Source organism: Psittacula echo (genome assembly GCF_963264785.1).
Source record: "Psittacula echo genome assembly, chromosome: 32".
NCBI lineage: Eukaryota > Metazoa > Chordata > Aves > Psittaciformes > Psittacidae > Psittacula > Psittacula echo.
The window spans coordinates 18,486-37,520 of NC_137767.1; the positions used below are offsets into that span (position 1 = coordinate 18,486).

At 62.7% G+C, this 19,035-nt stretch overlaps 3 protein-coding genes across 3 annotated transcripts; 1 reads left to right on the plus strand and 2 right to left on the minus strand.

The window, feature by feature from the left end:
• Positions 1-79: 79 nt before the first annotated feature.
• PFN1 (profilin 1) lies at positions 80-3,381 on the minus strand. Its single transcript, XM_080636415.1, has 3 exons — positions 3,110-3,381; positions 1,035-1,230; positions 80-324 (listed from the first exon to the last, which is right to left on the minus strand). Exons 1-3 carry the CDS (start codon positions 3,239-3,241, stop codon positions 227-229), a joined length of 426 nt encoding a protein of 141 aa, XP_080492541.1. The 5' UTR covers positions 3,242-3,381; the 3' UTR covers positions 80-226.
• Positions 3,382-4,492: 1,111 nt separating this feature from the next.
• SPAG7 (sperm associated antigen 7) lies at positions 4,493-6,576 on the minus strand (the record flags this gene model as incomplete). Its single annotated transcript, XM_080636383.1, has 7 exons — positions 6,421-6,576; positions 5,830-5,897; positions 5,653-5,741; positions 5,488-5,572; positions 5,285-5,374; positions 5,030-5,186; positions 4,493-4,611 (listed from the first exon to the last, which is right to left on the minus strand). Exons 1-7 carry the CDS (start codon positions 6,509-6,511, stop codon positions 4,493-4,495), a joined length of 699 nt encoding a protein of 232 aa, XP_080492509.1. The 5' UTR covers positions 6,512-6,576.
• A 91-nt stretch (positions 6,577-6,667) lies between these two features.
• On the plus strand, positions 6,668-18,956 carry KIF1C (kinesin family member 1C; the record flags this gene model as incomplete). The annotated part of the gene is made up of 22 exons (XM_080636384.1): positions 6,668-7,815; positions 8,153-8,265; positions 8,638-8,714; positions 9,477-9,656; positions 9,771-9,836; positions 9,973-10,151; positions 10,242-10,353; positions 13,266-13,343; positions 13,424-13,489; positions 13,623-13,698; positions 13,840-13,918; positions 14,645-14,821; positions 14,955-15,063; positions 15,153-15,232; positions 15,619-15,694; positions 15,803-15,882; positions 15,976-16,070; positions 16,316-16,399; positions 17,146-17,338; positions 17,413-17,473; positions 18,158-18,463; positions 18,552-18,956. Exons 2-22 carry the CDS (start codon positions 8,160-8,162, stop codon positions 18,954-18,956), a joined length of 2,685 nt encoding a protein of 894 aa, XP_080492510.1. The 5' UTR covers positions 6,668-7,815; positions 8,153-8,159.
• Positions 18,957-19,035: the final 79 nt, after the last annotated feature.

Sequence of the window (19,035 nt, forward strand, 5' to 3'; positions counted from 1 at the left end):
TACACAGCGGGGCCTGCCCCACACATCCTGCCCCACAGCAGCTCCCCACGAGGCGTCTTTATTGCTGCCCGCAGCGGGGGGGGGGGGGGGGCGGATGTGTAAAAGGAGGGGGGGGAATTAGGTCCTGAAGGTCCTGGTGGTCCCTGGCAGGTCCTGATGGTCCCGGGGGGGGTCACTTGTGGGTCCCGGGGGGTCACTTGTGGGGCGGGGGGCACTTGTGGGGCGCTCAGTACTGCGAGCGCCGCAGGTGGTTGGCCATGTCGTAGCACTTCTTGTTCACGCACCCACCGTGGACGCCCTCCTTGCCCATGGCCAACACGATGGCTGCAGGAGGCGGTGGATCAGTGGGGCTGCCCCATAGAGAGCCCCACACATCCCCCCATGGACCCCAATGGGTCAGCCCATAGTGCTGGGACCCCCCTGTGTATGGGGGGGGGGGGGGGTAAAGGCCACGGGGCACTTGGGGGTCAGGAGGTGATGGGGGTGCCATAGGGTCACATTGGGGTGCTGGGGGGGGGGTGCCATGGGGCATTCCATAGGGGTGCAAAGGGGTGATGGGAGACTCCATAGGGTCACATAAGGGTGGGAAGGGGTGACATGAGGTGACAGGAGGGTTCCATAGGGTCACAATAGGGGTGATGGGGGGTCCCACAGGGTCCCATAGGGGTGCTAAGGGGTGACATGAGCTGACGGGGGGGCTCCATAAGGTCACATGGGGATGACAGGAGGGTTCCAGAGGGTCACGTAGGGACGCAAAGGGGTGACAGGGAGATTCCATAGGGGAGCTATGGGGTGATGGGGGTCCCATAGGGTGCTATGGGGCGATGGGGGTCCCCTAGGGTGCCTATGGGGTGATGGCGGTCCCCTAGGGTGCTATGGGGCGATGGGGGTCCCATAGGGTGCTATGGGGCGATGGGGGTCCCCTAGGGTGCTATGGGGTGATGGCGGTCCCCTAAGGTGCTATGGGGCGATGGGGGTCCCCTAGGGTACTATGGGGCGATGGGGGTCCCCTAGGGTGCTATGGGGCGACTCACTCTTGTTGGTGATGGCGGCGGTGATGTTGACGGTGGGGGTGCCGGGCGCCCCCCCCTTGCTGCGCAGGTCCATGCTGTGCTCGCCCTCCACCAGCAGCGAGTCCCGGATCACGGAGCAGCGCAGCCCCCCCAGCGTCAGCCCCGACACCAGCAGCGGCCCCCGCTCGGGGCTCACCAGCGCCTGCACCTCCGCCGCCTGCGGACCCCCCCATGCGCAACAATGGATCATCCCAGAGCCCCCCAAGGGCCCCACAGTGAGCTATGGGGGGACAGGATACATAGACCTGGACTCCCCCCATGGGCAACAATGGATCATCCCAGAGCCCCCCATGGGCCCCACAGTGAGCTATGGGGGGACAGGATACATAGACCTGGACTCCCCCCATGGGCAACAATGGATCATCCCAGAGCGCCCCATGGGCCCCACAGTGAGCTATGGGGGGACAGGATACATAGACCTGGACCCCCCCCATGGGCAACAATGGATCATCCCAGAGCGCCCCATGGGCCCCACAGTGAGCTATGGGGGGACAGGATACATAGACCTGGACCCCCCCCATGGGCAACAATGGATCATCCCAGAGCGCCCCATGGGCCCCACAGTGAGCTATGGGGGGGACAGGATACATAGACCTGGACCCCCCCCATGGGCAACAATGGATCATCCCAGAGCGCCCCATGGGCCCCACAGTGAGCTATGGGGGGACAGGATACATAGACCTGGACCCCCCCCCCGGACACTTCATGGGTCACTGCATGGCCCCCACAGGGAGCAATGGGGAACAGGTCAACCCAGAACCCCCCCCCCCCCCGGGCCCCAATGGATCACCCCATAACCCCCCCCATGGGCCCCATAGTGAGTAATGGGGCCCAGGTCACCCCAGACCCCCCCTCCCCATGGACCACCCCCATGAACCCAATGGGTCACCCCATAACCCCCCCAATGGGTCCCACAGTGAGCAATTGGGGACAGGTCACCCATAACCCCGCCATGGACCCCCCCCCCCCATTGAAGTGCTCCCTGCCCCATAGACCCCCATAAATCATCCCCTAAATGGACCCTCTCCCTCCTTAACCCCAACCCCTCCCCCCCCCCACTTCCTCCCCCCTCCCCCCATTTCCGGGGGGGTTTCAGGCATCCGGGGACCAGGAAATGGGGGGGGGGGGGGGGGGAGAGGGGGAAGGGGTTTGCGCCGCCCCTCCCCCACAGGAAGCCCCGCGGGCCGCCCCTCCCCCACGGGGAAGTGGCACATTCCGCACATTTTTATTTCCTTTTTCTCTTGAATCTCAACGGTTCTCGTCTTTTTCATCATTTAAATTGGGGCTCCCCCCCCCCGCGACCCCCCTTTGAGTGGGAGAGGCCCCACAGAGTGACATGGGGGGGGGGGGCCATAGGGGTTCCCCCTCCTCCTAAAGCCGTGATAGGGGGGCTTTAGGACCCTGCGGACACCTGGACCCTCCCATTAAGCGATATGGGGGGGGGCAGTGCGGGTCTCCCCCCCACACTGGACGCCTGGGTCTCCCCATAAAGGGATATAGGGGGGTTCTGGTCGAGTTCCCCATATCCTGTATGGGAAGGGGTTTAGGACCCCCCCATGTCCAACACCAGGTGGGTTTAGGACCGCCCCCCCGCCATAAACCCACTTAATGGGGGGGGGCTTTAGGACCCTACAGACCCCTGGATGATACCATTACCCCACACAGGGGTGTCCATAGGGGTCCCCCCTTCCCAGCCCCCATAACCGCCCATAAACCCATTACTAGACGGGGGTGCTTCAGGACCATGCGGACTCCTGGGTCATCCCATTACCCCACAGAGGGGTGTTCATAGGGGCCCCCCCTTCCCAGCCCCTATAACCCCATGGGGGGGGGTTAGGACCTCGCAGACACCCGCTCCCCCCCCCCGCTTCCTCCCCATGGGCGGGGCCGCTCCACGCTGGCAGCTCCCGCGTTCTTCTCCCTTTTTTGTCCCTCCTCGGCCCCCGTCGCCCTCAAGGGGGCGGAGCCAACCGGGGCTGCAGGGCGGGAAACCCCCCCCCCACCCTTCCCCTTCTGTCGCGATAGCGAGCCCTTACCGTGATATTAGCGAAGGTCTTGCCGGGGGCCGCGGCCCACACGGCGGGGGTATCGCGATAGCCGACGATGGCGGCGTCCTGGCAGGTGCCGTCCGCCAGCAGCGTGTCCACGTACGGGGCCCACCCGCTCATGGCGGCGGCGGCGGCGGGAAAAAGAGGCGGGGGGCGTGGCCTGGCGGGCAGAGGAGGCGTGGCCTGGTGCACGGAGGGGGCGTGGCCTCGGCTCCTCGTCCAACCCCCCGCGCCTGCGCAGTGCGGGGCGGCGGCACGGATTGGCCCGGCGGTAGCGCGGCCGCGCGCGGCGCCTTTCATAGGGGAGCCCGCGGAGGGGGCGGGGCCTCCGGGGGGAGGGGGCGGGGCTGGGCGGGGCGGGAAACGCCCCTCGCGCCGGGCCGCTGGAACGGAGCGGGGGGGGGGGGGCGGGGATATCGCGACCGCTCCCCCGTTATCGTGACCCCCCCCTTCCCATGACCCCTCCGAGCGGGCGGGAAAGACCCTCCCCCACCCCCCTGGGGGGGGAAAGCCCCTCCCCCACGCTGGGAATGAACGCAAAACCCCTCGAGAGTGTGGTGGGACCCCCCCCATTGCAGTGGGGGGAGCACTTGGGGGGCGGAGACCCCGAATGTGTGGGTCTGAGGGGGGTTCTATGGGGGGGTGGATGCGGGTCTGGGGAGGGGGCAGCCCCGCTCCCCCCCCCCACCGCGTGTCTCGCGCTCTCCCGCGGTGGGGGAGGGGCGGCGGTTTCACTTCCTGCCCCTCGGTGGGGGCGGGGGCGAGAGGCTGGGGGGGGGGGGGGGGGGGCGGGGGGAGGGGCGCGACCCCCACCATGGAGGGGGGGAGGGGTTTGGGGAGGATGGGGCTGCCCCTCCCCCAGTCCCCTTCTCGGTGGGGGGAAGTGGTCAGAGCCGCCGCCCCTCCCCCTCCACAGGGCCAGTGTGGGGCTCAGCTCTCCCCATAGGGCGCTATGGGTCAATCCCCCCCCCCCCCATGAACCCCCATGCGCCGAGCCCCCTCCTCACCATGAGGCACACAGGGCTGAGTTCCCGCCCCACAGGATGTTATGGAGCCTGTGTGAGGCTGAGTCCCCCCATAGGGCGCTATGGTGCAGACCCCCCCCATGAGCCCCATAGGACCCCCCCCTGCCCCCTTCTTGTTCCCCCAACAGGCTCAAAGCGGCACCAGTGGATGTGGAACCCCCCCCCCAGACCAGGTAAGATGGGGGGGGGACCCATGGAGCACCCCATTCCCTTTGGGGGGAGATCACCCCCAAACCCCCCCATAAACCACTCTGGATCACAACAACGCCCAATTCATTGTTATTGGGGGGTCTCCCCCAGCTCACACAATGGGGGGGACACGGGACCTTTATAACCCCTCCCCCCGTCACTGCGGGGCCCCCCCCGCACCCCCCTCGTCCCCCCCCCGCCGCAGCCGCTTCTTGGCCCGGATCTCGTTCATGGCCTCCTCGATGGAGCGCGTGTCCCGCTTGTTGGCCACCGGCACTGGGGGGGGGCATCGGGTCAGGACCCAAAGGGCACCCCCAAACCCCCCAAAGGGTGCTATGGGGACCCCCACATCCCCACCCCGCCATAGAGAACCACAGTGTCTCCATCCCCTCCCACAGCCCAGGGTCTGGGTGCCCCCCAAGCCCCCCCCATGATGGACCCAGTGGTTCCTGGGTCCCCTACCTCCCCCCCATAGGGAACCCTGGTGCCCCCCAGATCCCCTTAATGGGATCTCTGTACCCCCAAAACCCCCATAAAGGGGTCCCCAGTGTCTGGGCGCACCACAGCTCCCCCATAGCAGACCCCAGTGCCCCCAACCCCCCCCTAGGGAACCCCAGTTACCCCTGTATCCCATATAAGGGTCCCCAGTGCCCTCCCCGCGCCCTCATTGGCTGCTGCTGGCCCCGCCCCTCACCACAGCCATAGGCCTTATTGGCCTCCATGGTGCGGGCGGCGGCTTTGGCGGCCTCGCAGCCAATCAGGTGCCTGTATTTGTCCTTGTAATCGGTGGGCGGACCCGGGGGGGCGGGGCCACGCTCAAGCTCCTCCTCCTCCTGCTGAGCCGCGAGCTCCTATTGGACAGGTGGCAGAGACAGCAGGGGGTAAGCCACGCCCCTTCTTACCCCTCCCATTGGCTCGCAGGCCCCGCCCACCCCTAAGCCCCGCCCACCCGTAGGCGCCGCCGCTCCTCGGCCCGTGCCGGGTCCCACTCCTCCCCCCGCCGGTAGGCCTCGAGCTCCTCGTCCGACGGCGCGAACTCCTGCGGGGCGGGAAAGGGGGTGAGCCCCGCCCCCTTCGGCGGGAAACCACGCCCCCACGGCGGGAAACCACACCCCCTTGGCGGGAAACCACACCCCCTTCCCCCTTTTTAACCTTCTTGAAGACCATGACGTAGCGACTGTCCTCGTCGTCCCCGAAGGAGAAGGACGTGAGCCCGGCCACCTCCGCCACGTCGTGCCTGGGGGGGGGACACACAGACGTGACAGCCCCCCCCATTGGACTCAGTGCCCCCCCCATGTCCCCATTGCGTCCCCTCACAGGATGCTCCTCTCGATCTTGTTCATGGGTTGGAAGCGACGCCGCGGCTCCCCGGTGGCCTGGATGAACTGGGACACCTCCTGCTCCATCTGGGGGGGGGATCCACAGATCAAGGGGGGGGTCCCCAAGTGCGTGGGGACCCCCAAGTGACAATAAACACCCCCAAACCCCACTCACCCTCTTCCTGAACTCGACTTTCTGGCGCTTCTCCTGTTCCTGCAGCTTCTTCACGCGAGCGGCTTGTTCTGGGGGGGGGAAAGGGGGCTCAGACCCCCCCAATGCCCCACACACAGGGGGCGGGGCTATGGGGCAGGGTGCGGGGCCATAGCGGTGATGAGGGGTACCAGCACCTTATAATAAAGGGGCTTATAATAAAGGGAAGGGGGCGGAGCCACGTGTCAATCACAGCACTTCTGGCGTGACCACTAACACCGCTCAGCCAATCAAATCAGGCGGGGGCGTGGCTACTGACGCCCCCCCAGCCAATCAAATCAGGCGGGCGGCGCGTCCAGCCGCGCCTCTACGTGTCCGCAGAAGGGAGGGGGCGTGGCCATGAGCAGGGAGGCGTGGTCAGTAAGACCCCGCAGCCAATCAAACACAGCGGGGGCGTGGCCAGCAGCGCCCCACAGTGACCAATCAGAGCGCGGCGGTGGCTCGGCTACGCCTGAGGAGCGGCTGGAGGGGGGGAGGACTCGGGGCCCGGACGCGCCGTTACCGCTCCCCTCTCCCGGTACCGGTGCCCTCCCCCCGGTGTCCCCCCCCGCTCACCCCGCGCCCGCCGCCGGGCCTCGGCGTCCGCCGCCGCGGGCGGGCGCTCCATGGTGCTGAGGATTGACCCGAGCAGGTCCAGCTCCGCCATCTTGCGACGGGGCGGGGCCTGCCGCCGGCGCCGTGCGTGCCCCGCCTCTGAGGGATTGCGTCAGCGCGCACGCGGGGGGGCGTGGCCTGCCCTTATAAGGGCACAGAGCGGCGCGCAGCTCCTTAAAAGGGCCGAGTTTGTGGGGCCGCGGCTTAAAGGGACCGGAGCCCCCCCCGAGAGCGGTTCGCGGGTGTCCGGATTCCCGGTTCCGGGTGTTTCAGTTCCGCGCAAGGATCCGGGGGGTCACGGCTGGGAACCCCCCTTCTTGTTCTGCTTCAGCTCCTCCAGCCTGGGGGGGCCCCAAGGGCGGGTTTGGGGTCCGGGGCTTTTCTCGCCCTGGGGGGGCCTCGGGGAGGGGGGGCGGGAACGTGAGGGAAAAGTGATGGAAAATGAGGGAAAACTGAGAGGAAAAGTAAGGAAAAATGAGGGGAAAGTAAGAAAAAATGAAGAAAAGTAAGGAAAAAAGAGAGAAAAGTAAGGGAAAAAGAGAGAAAACTGGGGAAAAGAGGGAAAATGAGGGAAAAATGATGGAAAATTGAGGAAAACTGGGGAAAAAAGGGAAAATGAAAGAAAAGTGATGGAAAACGATGGAAAAATCAAGGAAAATGAGGGGAAACTAAGGGGGAAAGAGGGGAAATGAGGGAAAAGGTAGGGGAAATGAAGGAAAAAAGGGAAAAGTGAGGGGAAAATGAAGGAAAAATGAGAGAAGATGAGGTAAAAGTGACAGAAACGGAGAAAAAAGGTGGGAAAATAAGGTAGAAGGAGGAAAAATGAGGGAAAAACTGAGGCAAAATTGATGGGAAATGAGGTAAAATGAGAGAAAATGAAAAGCGAGGGGAAAGTGATGGAAAATGCAGGAAAACCTGAAGGACAGAGTAGGGAAAGGGATAGAAAAGTAGGGATAATGAGGAAAAAGGAGGGGAGAGAGAGAGAATGAGGGGAAAAAAGGGAAGTTAAGTGATAATGAGAGGGAAATTAGGGAAAAGTTATGGATAGTGAGGGAAGATGAGGAAAAAGGGGGGACAACGTTGGGATAACGATGGATGACGATGGATAATGACGGATACCGGCGGACAATGGTGAATGACGGGGTCCCCGCTGTCCCTTTAAGATGGGGCGTGTCCCGCCACGCCCCCTCCGACGTCACACGGGCACGGCCCCGCCCCCTCCGCCTGGCCCCTCCCCCGAGGCCCGGCCCTGGACGATGCCGGAGCCCCGGGACCGGGATCGGGTCCGGAACCGGGATCGGGTCCGGGATCGCGGTCGCCGCCTGTGGGGCGGGGGGATGAGGGCCCGCGGGGCAGGTGAGTGCCCGGCCCGAGGTGGGGGGGGGGGGGGGGGAGCCAAGGGGTCCATGGGGCCGGGTTTTGGGGGGGTTTAGGGTAGTTTTGGGGGTCACAAACACCAACATCTCCACACCCCCCCCCTCGGCCTCCAACCCCCCCATAGGCGCGGGGCGGAATTCCCGGCTTCACGCCAGGGTTATTTATAGGCTTCTCCTTGGGTAAAGGTGTGGGGGGGGGGGGGGGACCGACGGACACACACACATGGATCCAAATGGGATTCCCCCCCCCCCCCCCTTGATCCGGCCGGGATCCATGCGTGTGTCCATGTGCCCGTGTATCCCTGTGCCCGGAGCAGGCTGACCATGGCCGGGGCCTCGGTGACCGTGGCCGTCCGGGTCCGGCCCTTCAACGCCCGCGAGACCCAGCGCCAGGCCAAGTGCGTGGTCCAGATGTGCGGCAACACCACGTGTGAGTGACCCCCCCCTGCACCCCCATTCCCAGACACCCCCCCCCCCCCCCATTCCCGACCATTCCCGACCATTCCCGACCGTTCCCGACCATTCCCGCTTTCCCTGGCCGCCGGCCGGGAACAGCAGCTGCCGCCGGGCTAAAGATAGCGCCAGGATGACAACAAGGGGGGGGGGGGTGACACAGGGGACATGTGACCCCCCTGTGTCACTGTGACCCCCCCGTGTCCCCGTGTGACCCCCCCATAGCCCATACCTCCACGTCCCCATGTCCCCTATCTCCGTGTCCCCCAACATCCCAATGGCCTCCCTGTGTACCCCCGTATCCACATCCCCTTATCCCGGATCCCCACATCCCCCCATCTCCCCCCAGGCATCACCAACCCCAAGCTCCCCAATGACAGCACCAAGAGCTTCACCTTCGACTACTCCTTCTGGTCCCACACCTCGGTGGGTACCGGGGCTTGTTCTGGGGCAAAAACGGGCTCTTTTGGGGCTGTTTCGGGGCTGTTTCGGGGCTGTTTCGGGGTTGTTTCGGGGCTGTTTCGGGGTTGTTTCGGGGTTGTTTCGGGGCTGTTTCGGGGTTGTTTCGGGGCTGTTTCGGGGCTGTTTCGCGGCTGTTTCGCGGCTGTTTCGCGGCTGTTTCGGGGCTGTTTCGGGGTTGTTTCGGGGCTGTTTCGGGGTTGTTTCGGGGCTGTTTCGGGGTTGTTTCGGGGTTGTTTCGGGGCTGTTTCGGGGCTGTTTCGGGGCTGTTTCGGGGCTGTTTCGGGATTGTTTCGGGGTTGTTTCGGGGTTGTTTCGGGGCTGTTTCGGGGCTGCTTCGCGGCTGTTTCGGGGTTGTTTTGGGGCTGTTTGGGGGTTGTTTCGGGGTTGTTTCGGGGCTGTTTCGGGGCTGTTTCGGGGTTGTTTCGGGGCTGTTTCGGGGCTGTTTCGGGGCTGTTTGGGGGCCGTTTCGGGGCTGTTTGGGGGCTGTTTTGGTGCAGTTTCGGGGCTGTTTGGGGGCTGTTTCAGGGCTGTTTGGGGGCTGTTTCAGGGCTGTTTGGGGGCTGTTTTGGTGCTGTTTCGGTGCTGTTTCGGGGCTGCTTCGCGGCTGTTTCGGGGTTGTTTTGGGGCTGTTTGGGGGCTGTTTCGGGGTTGTTTCTGGGCTCTTTTGCTGCTGTTTCGGGGCCGTTCCGGGGGTGCTTTCGGGGTCCCTGACGCCGCCGCGCGCAGGAGGAGGACCCGCACTTCGCCTCCCAGCACCGCGTGTACGAGGCCATCGGGGCGGAGCTGCTGCTCCACGCCTTCCGCGGCTACAACGTCTGCGTGCTGGCCTACGGGCAGACCGGCGCCGGCAAGTCCTACACCATGATGGGCCGTGCGGAGCCGGGGCAGCGCGGCCTCATCCCGCAGGTCCGGGCCGGGGACGGAGTTTGGAGGGGGCCATGGTGGGGGGGGGGGGGGTGGGTTTGGGGGTTCAGGACCCCCCCCCCATCGCTGCTCTCCCCCCCCCCCCCCCCCCAACAGCTCTGTGAGGATCTGTTCGCCCGCGTCGCCAAGGAGGGGTCCCCCGAGGTGTCCTTCTCGGTGGAGGTGAATGAACCCCCATTGGGCGTTCGGGGGTCCCCTTCGTAGTGTAGAACCCCCCCCCACTGGGGGCTTTGGGGGGCCCCATCTTGCCCCCCCCCCCCCATCCTCACTTTGGTCTCGTCCGCCCCCCCCCCCCCAGGTCAGTTACATGGAGATCTATTGCGAGCGGGTTCGGGACCTGCTCACCCCGCGCGGGCGGGGGGGGCTGCGGGTGCGCGAGCACCCCCTGCTGGGCCCCTACGTGCAGGACCTGTCGCGCCTGGCGGTGACGTCCCTCGGCGACATCGCCGAGCTGCTGGACAGCGGCAACAAGGCGCGGTGAGGGGGGGGCACGGGGACACCCCCGCTATGGACACCCCCCCCACCCCCCCCCCCGTTAACACCCCGGTTGCATTGACCCGGTCCCAGCACGGTGGCGGCCACGGCCATGAACGCATCGAGCAGCCGGTCCCATGCGGTGCTGAGCATCGTCCTGAGCCAGCGGCGCCGCGACCCGCTCAGCCAGCTCTGCAGCGAGAAGGTGAGCACCCAAACACGCCAATGCGCCCCAAAATACACCTCCAAATACACCCCAAATACACCTCCAAACACGCGCCAATGCGCCCCAAAATACACCTCCAAATACACAACAATGCACCCCAAAATACACCCCAAAATACACCTCCAAACACGCCAATGCGCCCCAAAATACACCTCCAAATACACAACAATGCACCCCAAAATACACCCCAAAATACACCCCAAATACACCTCCAAACACGCGCCAATGCGCCCCAAAATACACCTCCAAATACACCCCAAATACACCTCCAAACACGCGCCAATGCGCCCCAAAATACACCTCCAAATACACAACAATGCACCCCAAAATACACCCCAAAATACACCTCCAAACACGCCAATGCGCCCCAAAATACACCCCAAACACGCACCAATGCGCCCCAAAATACACCCCAAACACGCACCAATGCGCCCCAAAATACACCCCAAACACGCGCCAATGCGCCCCAAAATACACCCCAAAATACACCTCCAAACACGTACCTATGCGCCCCAAAATACACCCCAAAATACACCTCCAAACACGCACCAATGCGCCCCAAAATACACCCCAAAATACACCTCCAAACACGCACCAATGCGCCCCAAAATACACCCCAAAATACACCTCCAAACACGCACCAATGCGCCCCAAAATACACCCCAAAATACACCTCCAAACACGCACCAATGCGCCCCAAAATACACCCCAAACACGCGCCAATGCGCCCCAAAATACACCCCAAAATACACCCCAAACACGCCAATGCGCCCCAAAATACACCCCAAACACGCGCCAATGCGCCCCAAAATACACCCCAAAATACACCCCAAACACGCCAATGCGCCCCAAAATACACCCCAAACACGCACCAATGCGCCCCAAAATACACCCCAAAATACACCTCCAAACACGCACCAATGCGCCCCAAAATACACCCCAAACACGCCAATGCACCCCAAAATACACCCCAAACACGCGCCAATGCGCCCCAAAATACACCCCAAAATACACCCCAAACACGCCAATGCGCCCCAAAATACACCCCAAACACGCACCAATGCGCCCCAAAATACACCCCAAAATACACCTCCAAACACGCACCTATGCGCCCCAAAATACACCCCAAAATACACCTCCAAACACGCAACAATGCGCCCCAAAATACACCCCAAAATACACCTCCAAACACGCACCAATGCGCCCCAAAATACACCCCAAACACGCGCCAATGCGCCCCAAAATACACCCCAAAATACACCTCCAAACACGCCAATGCGCCCCAAAATACACCCCAAACACGCACCAATGCGCCCCAAAATACACCCCAAACACGCGCCAATGCGCCCCAAAATACACCCCAAAATACACCCCAAACACGCCAATGCGCCCCAAAATACACCCCAAACACGCACCAATGCGCCCCAAAATACACCCCAAAATACACCTCCAAACACGCACCTATGCGCCCCAAAATACACCCCAAAATACACCTCCAAACACGCACCTATGCGCCCCAAAATACACCCCAAAATACACCTCCAAACACGCACCAATGCGCCCCAAAATACACCTCCAAATACACAACAATGCACCCCAAAATACACCCCAAAATACACCTCCAAACACGCCAATGCGCCCCAAAATACACCCCAAAATACACCCCAAACACGCCAATGCGCCCCAAAATACACCCCAAACACGCACCAATGCGCCCCAAAATACACCCCAAAATACACCTCCAAACACGCACCAATGCGCCCCAAAATACACCCCAAAATACACCCCAAACACGCCAATGCGCCCCAAAATACACCCCAAACACGCACCAATGCGCCCCAAAATACACCCCAAAATACACCTCCAAACACGCAACAATACGCCCAAAAATACACCCCAAAATACACCTCCAAACACGCACCAATGCGCCCCAAAATACACCCCAAACACGCCAATGCACCCCAAAATACACCCCAAACACGCACCAATGTGCCCCAAAATACACCCCAAACACGCGCCAGTGCGCCCCAAAATACACTCCAAACATGCACCAATGTGCCCCAAAATACACCCCAAACACGCACCAATGTGCCCCAAAATACACCCCAAACACGCACCAATGTGCCCCAAAATACACCCCAAATACACCCCAAACACGCCAATGCGCCCCAAAATACACCCCAAACACGCACCAATGTGCCCCAAAATACACCCCAAAATACACCCCAAACACGCCAATGCGCCCCAAAATACACCCCAAACACGCACCAATGCGCCCCAAAATACACCCCAAAATACACCTCCAAACACGCACCAATGCGCCCCAAAATACACCCCAAAATACACCCCAAACACGCCAATGCGCCCCAAAATACACCCCAAACACGCACCAATGCGCCCCAAAATACACCCCAAAATACACCTCCAAACACGCAACAATACGCCCAAAAATACACCCCAAAATACACCTCCAAACACGCACCAATGCGCCCCAAAATACACCCCAAACACGCCAATGCACCCCAAAATACACCCCAAACACGCACCAATGTGCCCCAAAATACACCCCAAACACGCGCCAGTGCGCCCCAAAATACACTCCAAACATGCACCAATGTGCCCCAAAATACACCCCAAACACGCACCAATGTGCCCCAAAATACACCCCAAACACGCACCAATGTGCCCCAAAATACACCCCAAATACACCCCAAACACGCCAATGCGCCCCAAAATACAGCCCTAAATACACCCTGAATCCCCCCAGAGTACACCCCAAATACATGCCAATCTTCACCCCAGTACAGCCAAATACACCCCAAAGACAGCCCAAAATGCACCCCGATACCCCCTCCATCACCCCCATCGCCCCCCATTGCCCCCGTGCCCAGGTCAGCCGCATCAGCCTGGTGGACCTGGCGGGCAGCGAGCGCGCCGACCACGCCGGGACCTCGGGGACGCGCCTCAAGGTGACACCGGGAGGGGGGGGGTCAAGGGGGGGGACCCCCCCTGTACCCCCAAACCTCGCCCCATCCTCACCCCCCCGCAGGAGGGTGCCAACATCAACAAGTCCCTGACCACGCTGGGCAAAGTCATCTCCGCCCTGGCCGAGGCGGTGAGTTGGGGGGGGATACCCCATTTCCTCCCATTGCAAACTATTGGGGGCCCCCCCCAGCTCCAGGACACCCCCAGTTATAGGGACCCCCCCTTTTCCCTCCCATTCCCTCCTTTATCCCGTTATCCCGCAGCAAAACAAGAAGAAGAAGCCGGATTTCATCCCCTACCGCGACTCGGTGCTGACCTGGCTGCTGAAGGAGAACCTGGGTGAGGGTTTGGCGGGGGGGGGGGGGAGGTTTTTGGGGGGGTATTTAAGGTTTTGGGGTGCTGGTTTAGGTTGGGGGGGGTCCGTAACAATGAGGGGGGGTCCTCACTGCCCCCCTGAGCCCTTCCTGCTCCTTCCCATAGGAGGCAATTCCCGCACTGCCATGATTGCGGCGCTGAGCCCAGCTGACATCAACTATGAGGAGACGCTGAGCACCCTGCGGTGAGGGGGGTTTGGGGTGGGTTTGGGGATGTTTGGGGGGGCTGGGGGGTACGTAGGGGGGTTTGGAGGCAGTGGTTTTGGGGTGGGTTTGGGTGTTTGGGGGTGGTTTAGGGTGTTCTAGGGGTATTTTGGGGGTGTTTGGGTGTGGTTTTGGGGCTGTTCTGGGTGTTTCAGGGGTGTTTTGGGGCTGTTCTGGGTGTTTCAGGGGTGTTTTGGGGCTGTTCTGGGTGTTTCAGGGGTGGTTTGGGGCTGTTTAGGGCTGGTTTGGGGCTGTTTTGGATGTTTCAGGGGTGTTTTGGGCTGTTTTGGGTGTTTCAGGGCTGTTTTGGGTGTTTCAGGGGTGTTTTGGGGCTGTTTCGGGTGTTTCAGGGCTGTTTTGGGGCTGTTTAGGGCTGTTTTGGGGCTGTTCTGGGTGTTTCAGGGCTGTTTTGGGGCTGTTTAGGGCTGTTTTGGGGCTGTTTTGGATGTTTCAGGGGTGTTTTGGGCTGTTTTGGGTGTTTCAGGGCTGTTTTGGGGCTGTTCTGGGTGTTTCAGGGGTGTTTTGGGGCTGTTTTGGATGTTTCAGGGCTGTTTTGGGGCTGTTCTGGGTGTTTCAGGGCTGTTTTGGGGCTGTTCTGGGTGTTTCAGGGGTGTTTTGGGGCTGTTCTGGGTGTTTCAGGGCTGTTTCGGGTCTGTTTTGGGCAGTTTCGGGTGCCCAACCTCCTCTCTTTGCCCCCCTTCCCGCAGGTACGCGGACCGGACGCGGCACATCCGGTGCCACGCGGTGGTGAACGAGGACCCGAACGCGCGCCTCATCCGCGAGCTGCGGCGGGAGGTGGCGCGGCTGCGGGAACTGCTGCGCGCGCAGGGCCCGCCCCGCGCCGGGCCCGACCACGGTGCGCTCGGGAAGGGGGGGGGACGGGGGTACGGGGGGGGGGGGGGGGGGGGCGGCGGGGGTTAAGGGGGGGTGTGGGGGGGTTGAGGGGTACTTGTGGGTCTGGGGGGCACAGGGGGGGTTCTAAGCCCCCCTTTAGCCCCCATTCCCCCCCCCCCAGAGCCCCCCGCTGAACCCCCCCCTGCCGAGCCCCCCCCCTCCCGCTGCCGTCAATGGGGCCACGGAGCCGCTGCCCCCTCTCAGTGCTGCGGAGGCGATGGAGAGGCTGCAGGTGACCGGATGCACCCAAACCCACCCCAAACCGACCCAAATCCACCCCGAAAAGACCCCCAAAACTCCGCCCTTTGTGGGTCCCCTCAGGAGACGGAGAAGATCATCGCGGAGCTGAACGAGACCTGGGAGCAGAAGCTGCGTCGGACGGAGGCCCTGCGGCTGGAGCGGTGCGGGGGGAGCCAGCCCAGCAAACACCCCTGAAACACCCAAAAAACCACCTCAAATCACCCCTAAAATACCTCAAAACCGCCCTGAGGCGCCCAAAACCCACCCCAGAACCACCCAAAACCACCCTGAAACACCCCAAAACGCCAAAAGCCGCCCCCAGAAGGACCCCAAAGCACATCGAAGTCACCGTAAACCCATCCGAAACCACCCTGGAACACTCAAAACACCCCAAAAGCCACCCCAGAACACCCCGAAATACCCCAAACCCCATCATTCGCACCCCAAATCCTCCACAGGGGGCCCCCAAACCCCTCCCAGCGCCGTGCCCCCCCCCCAAACTGCCCCCGTTGCCCCCCATCACCCGCAATACCCCCGCTGCCCGCAGGGAGGCGCTGTTGGCCGAGATGGGCGTCGCGCTGCGGGAGGACGGCGGCACCGTGGGGGTCTTCACCCCTAAAAAGGCGAGTCCCGGGGGGAGGCACCCCCAAACCTCCCCCCCCCCCCCCCCCGCTATGGGGCAACCTCCGTGTGACCCCCAACGGCTCAATTTTGGGGTTCACCCCCTAAAGACCCCGCATTTGGTGAACCTGAACGAGGACCCCCTGATGTCCGAGTGCCTCCTGTACCACATCAAGGATGGGGTCACCAGGTGAATGGGGCACCCCAAGCCCTACAGGGATCCCAAACCCCTGTAGCCCCCCCCAAACCCCTATAGGGACCCCAACTTGTTGCCCACTCGTAGAGTGGGTCGAGGGGACGTGGACATCAAGCTCTCAGGACCCCTCATTGAGGAGCAGCACTGCCTGTTCCGCAGCCAGCCCGGCCCCACGGGTGAAGGTAGGAAACCCTCTTTTGGGGTGCCCCCCCCCCCGCACCCCCTTTACACCCCATAATTCCTCTCTATCCCCCCCAATGCTGCCATGGGAGCAGGGCGCCGCAGGCCCCCCCAGGTATGGGGTGCTGAGGGGGGAGATGGGGTTTGGGGTAGTTTTGGGGGGGCATTGGGGTGGATTTGGGGGGGTCCCCCCCCCTTCTCGGTGTTGTGAACCCCTTTTGTGTGTGTGTGTGTCCCCCCCAAACAGTGGTGGTGACTCTGGAGCCGTGTGAGGGAGCCAAGACCTACGTCAATGGGCAGCGGGTGACGGAGCCTGTGGTGCTCCAATCGGGTAGGGACCCCTAAAACACCCCAAAACACACCCAAACCCACCCTAAAACACCCCAAAACACCCCCAAACAGCAAAGATCACCCTAAAACACACCCAAACCCACCCTAAAACACCCCAAACCACCCCCAAACAGCAAAGATCACCCTAAAACACCCCAAAACACACCCAAACCCACCCTAAAACACCCCAAACCACCCCCAAACAGCAAAGATCACCCTAAAACACCCCAAAACACACCCAAACCCACCCTAAAACACCCCAAAACACACCCAAACCCACCCTAAAACACCCCAAAACACCCCCAAACAGCAAAGATCACCCCAAAACACCCCAAAACACCCCCAAACAGCAAAGATCACCCCAAAACACCCCAAAACACCCCCAAACAGCAAAGATCACCCCAAAACACACCAAAACACACCCAAACCCACCCTAAAACACCCCAAAACACCCCCAAACAGCAAAGATCACCCTAAAACACCCCAAAACACACCCAAACCCACCCTAAAACACCCCAAAACACCCCCAAACAGCAAAGATCACCCTAAAACACCCCAAAACACCCCCAAAGAGCAAAGATCACCCCAAAACACCCCAAAACACCCCCAAAGAGCAAAGATCACCCAAAACACCCCAAAACACCCCCAAACCCATGTGAGTGCCCCCAAACCCCCACTTCCCCCTCCAGAACCCCAGTTCCCACCTGAAGCCCCCGTTTCCCCCCCGTTTCCCCCCCCTTCCCCCAGGAAGCCGCCTGGTGCTGGGCCAGAGCCACGTCTTCCGCTTCACGCACCCGGAGCAGGCGCGGCGCCAGCGGGAGCAGGACCGGGAGCGGGAGCGGAGCCGGGGCCCCCCCGAGACCCCCCCGGATTGGAGCCAGGCGCAGCGGGAGCTGCTGGAGCTGCAGGGCATTGACGTGAGGCCGGGGGGGACCCGCAGGTGAGAGCAATGGGGGAACAGTGGGGGGCAATGGGGAGATACGGGGGGGGTCACCCCATGGGTGTCCTCCACAGGCTGCGGGACCCAGAGAACCGGCACCAGGGAGAGGAGGAAACAGCTGAGGAGCAGCGAGAGGTGAGGGATACGGGTATGGGATGTGGGATGTGGGGTATGGGATATGGGGTATGGGGTATGGGATATGGGATATGGGGTATGGGATATGGGATATGGGGTATGGGGTATGGGGTATGGGGTATGGGATATGGGATATGGGGTATGGGATATGGGGTATGGGGTATGGGGTATGGGATATGGGGTATGGGATATGGGATATGGGATATGGGGTATGGGATATGGGATATGGGATATGGGGTATGGGGTATGGGATATGGGGTATGGGATATGGGATATGGGGTATGGGGTATGGGATATGGGGTATGGGGTATGGGATATGGGATATGGGATATGGGGTATGGGATGTGGGATGTGGGGTATGGGATATGGGATATGGGGTATGGGATATGGGATATGGGGTATGGGGTATGGGATATGGGGTATGGGGTATGGGATATGGGATATGGGATGTGGGATGTGGGATATGAGGACATGGCACATGGGGTATGGGATATGGGGTATGGGATGTGGGGTATGGGATGTGGGATGTGGGATATGGGGTATGGGATACGGGATTTGAGAACCTGGAATGTGGGATATGAGAACCTGGGATGTGGGATATGGCACATGGGGTATGGGGTACGGGATGTGGGATGTGGGGTCCTCAATGTCCCTTGGGTGTCCGTCACCTCCTGCCTCTTCCAGGCCGTCGCCCCCTCCCCGCAGCGCCCTGGCAGGCGCCGGGAGCCGCTCCGGGTTTACCAGATCCCGCAGCGCCGGGCGCTGACACCGGAGCCGCCGCGGAGCCGGGGGAGCCCGGGGGACACCGAGGACGCCGGTGCGGGCGGTGCGGGCGGTGCGGGCGCGGAGGTGGCCGGGCTGCGCGCGCACCTGCAGCGCCTGGCGGGGATCCTGCGGGACGTGAGGCGCCAGAACAGCGCCAAGGACGAGCAGCTCCGGGCGCTGCGGGACCGCGTGGGGCGCATGGAGCGCGCCCTGCCCCTGCCCGCGGTGAGCGCCCCGTGGGCACCCCCCCACGGCCTGACCCACAGCGCCCCTCACACCCCCGTAACCCCCTCGTTCCCCTCTCCCCCCACAGGACGACGACGACCCCGACCCGTCCCCGTCGCCCCCCAGCCCGGCCGCCCCCTCCCCGTCGCCGCCGCCGTCGCCGCCGTCGCGGCTGTCGCTGCTCATGCAGCGGGACCCCGCGTTCCGGCGCGGCCGCTTGCGCTGGCTGCGGCAGGAGCAGGCGCGCCTCTGGGGGGCGCTACAACCGCCCGCGCTGCGGCCGCGCCCCCTGCAGGACCCCGCCCGCCTGCGCTTCCCCTTTAAGAGCAACCCCCAGCACCGGGCCACGCCCCTCGCCGAGGACACGCCCACGGCCGCCGCGGACACGCCCCCTCCTCACGCCGAAGGGCGCCCCCTAGGCGGGAGGACCCCGCCGCGCATCCGGCGGCAGCGCTCGGCACCGGACCTCAAGTCGCGGGGCCCCCACGCTTAGAGATGGCCCGGGGGGGGGGGGGGGGGGGGGAGCTAATGAGGGGGAGGCGCTCATTAAAGGGTGACCCTAATTAAAGAGG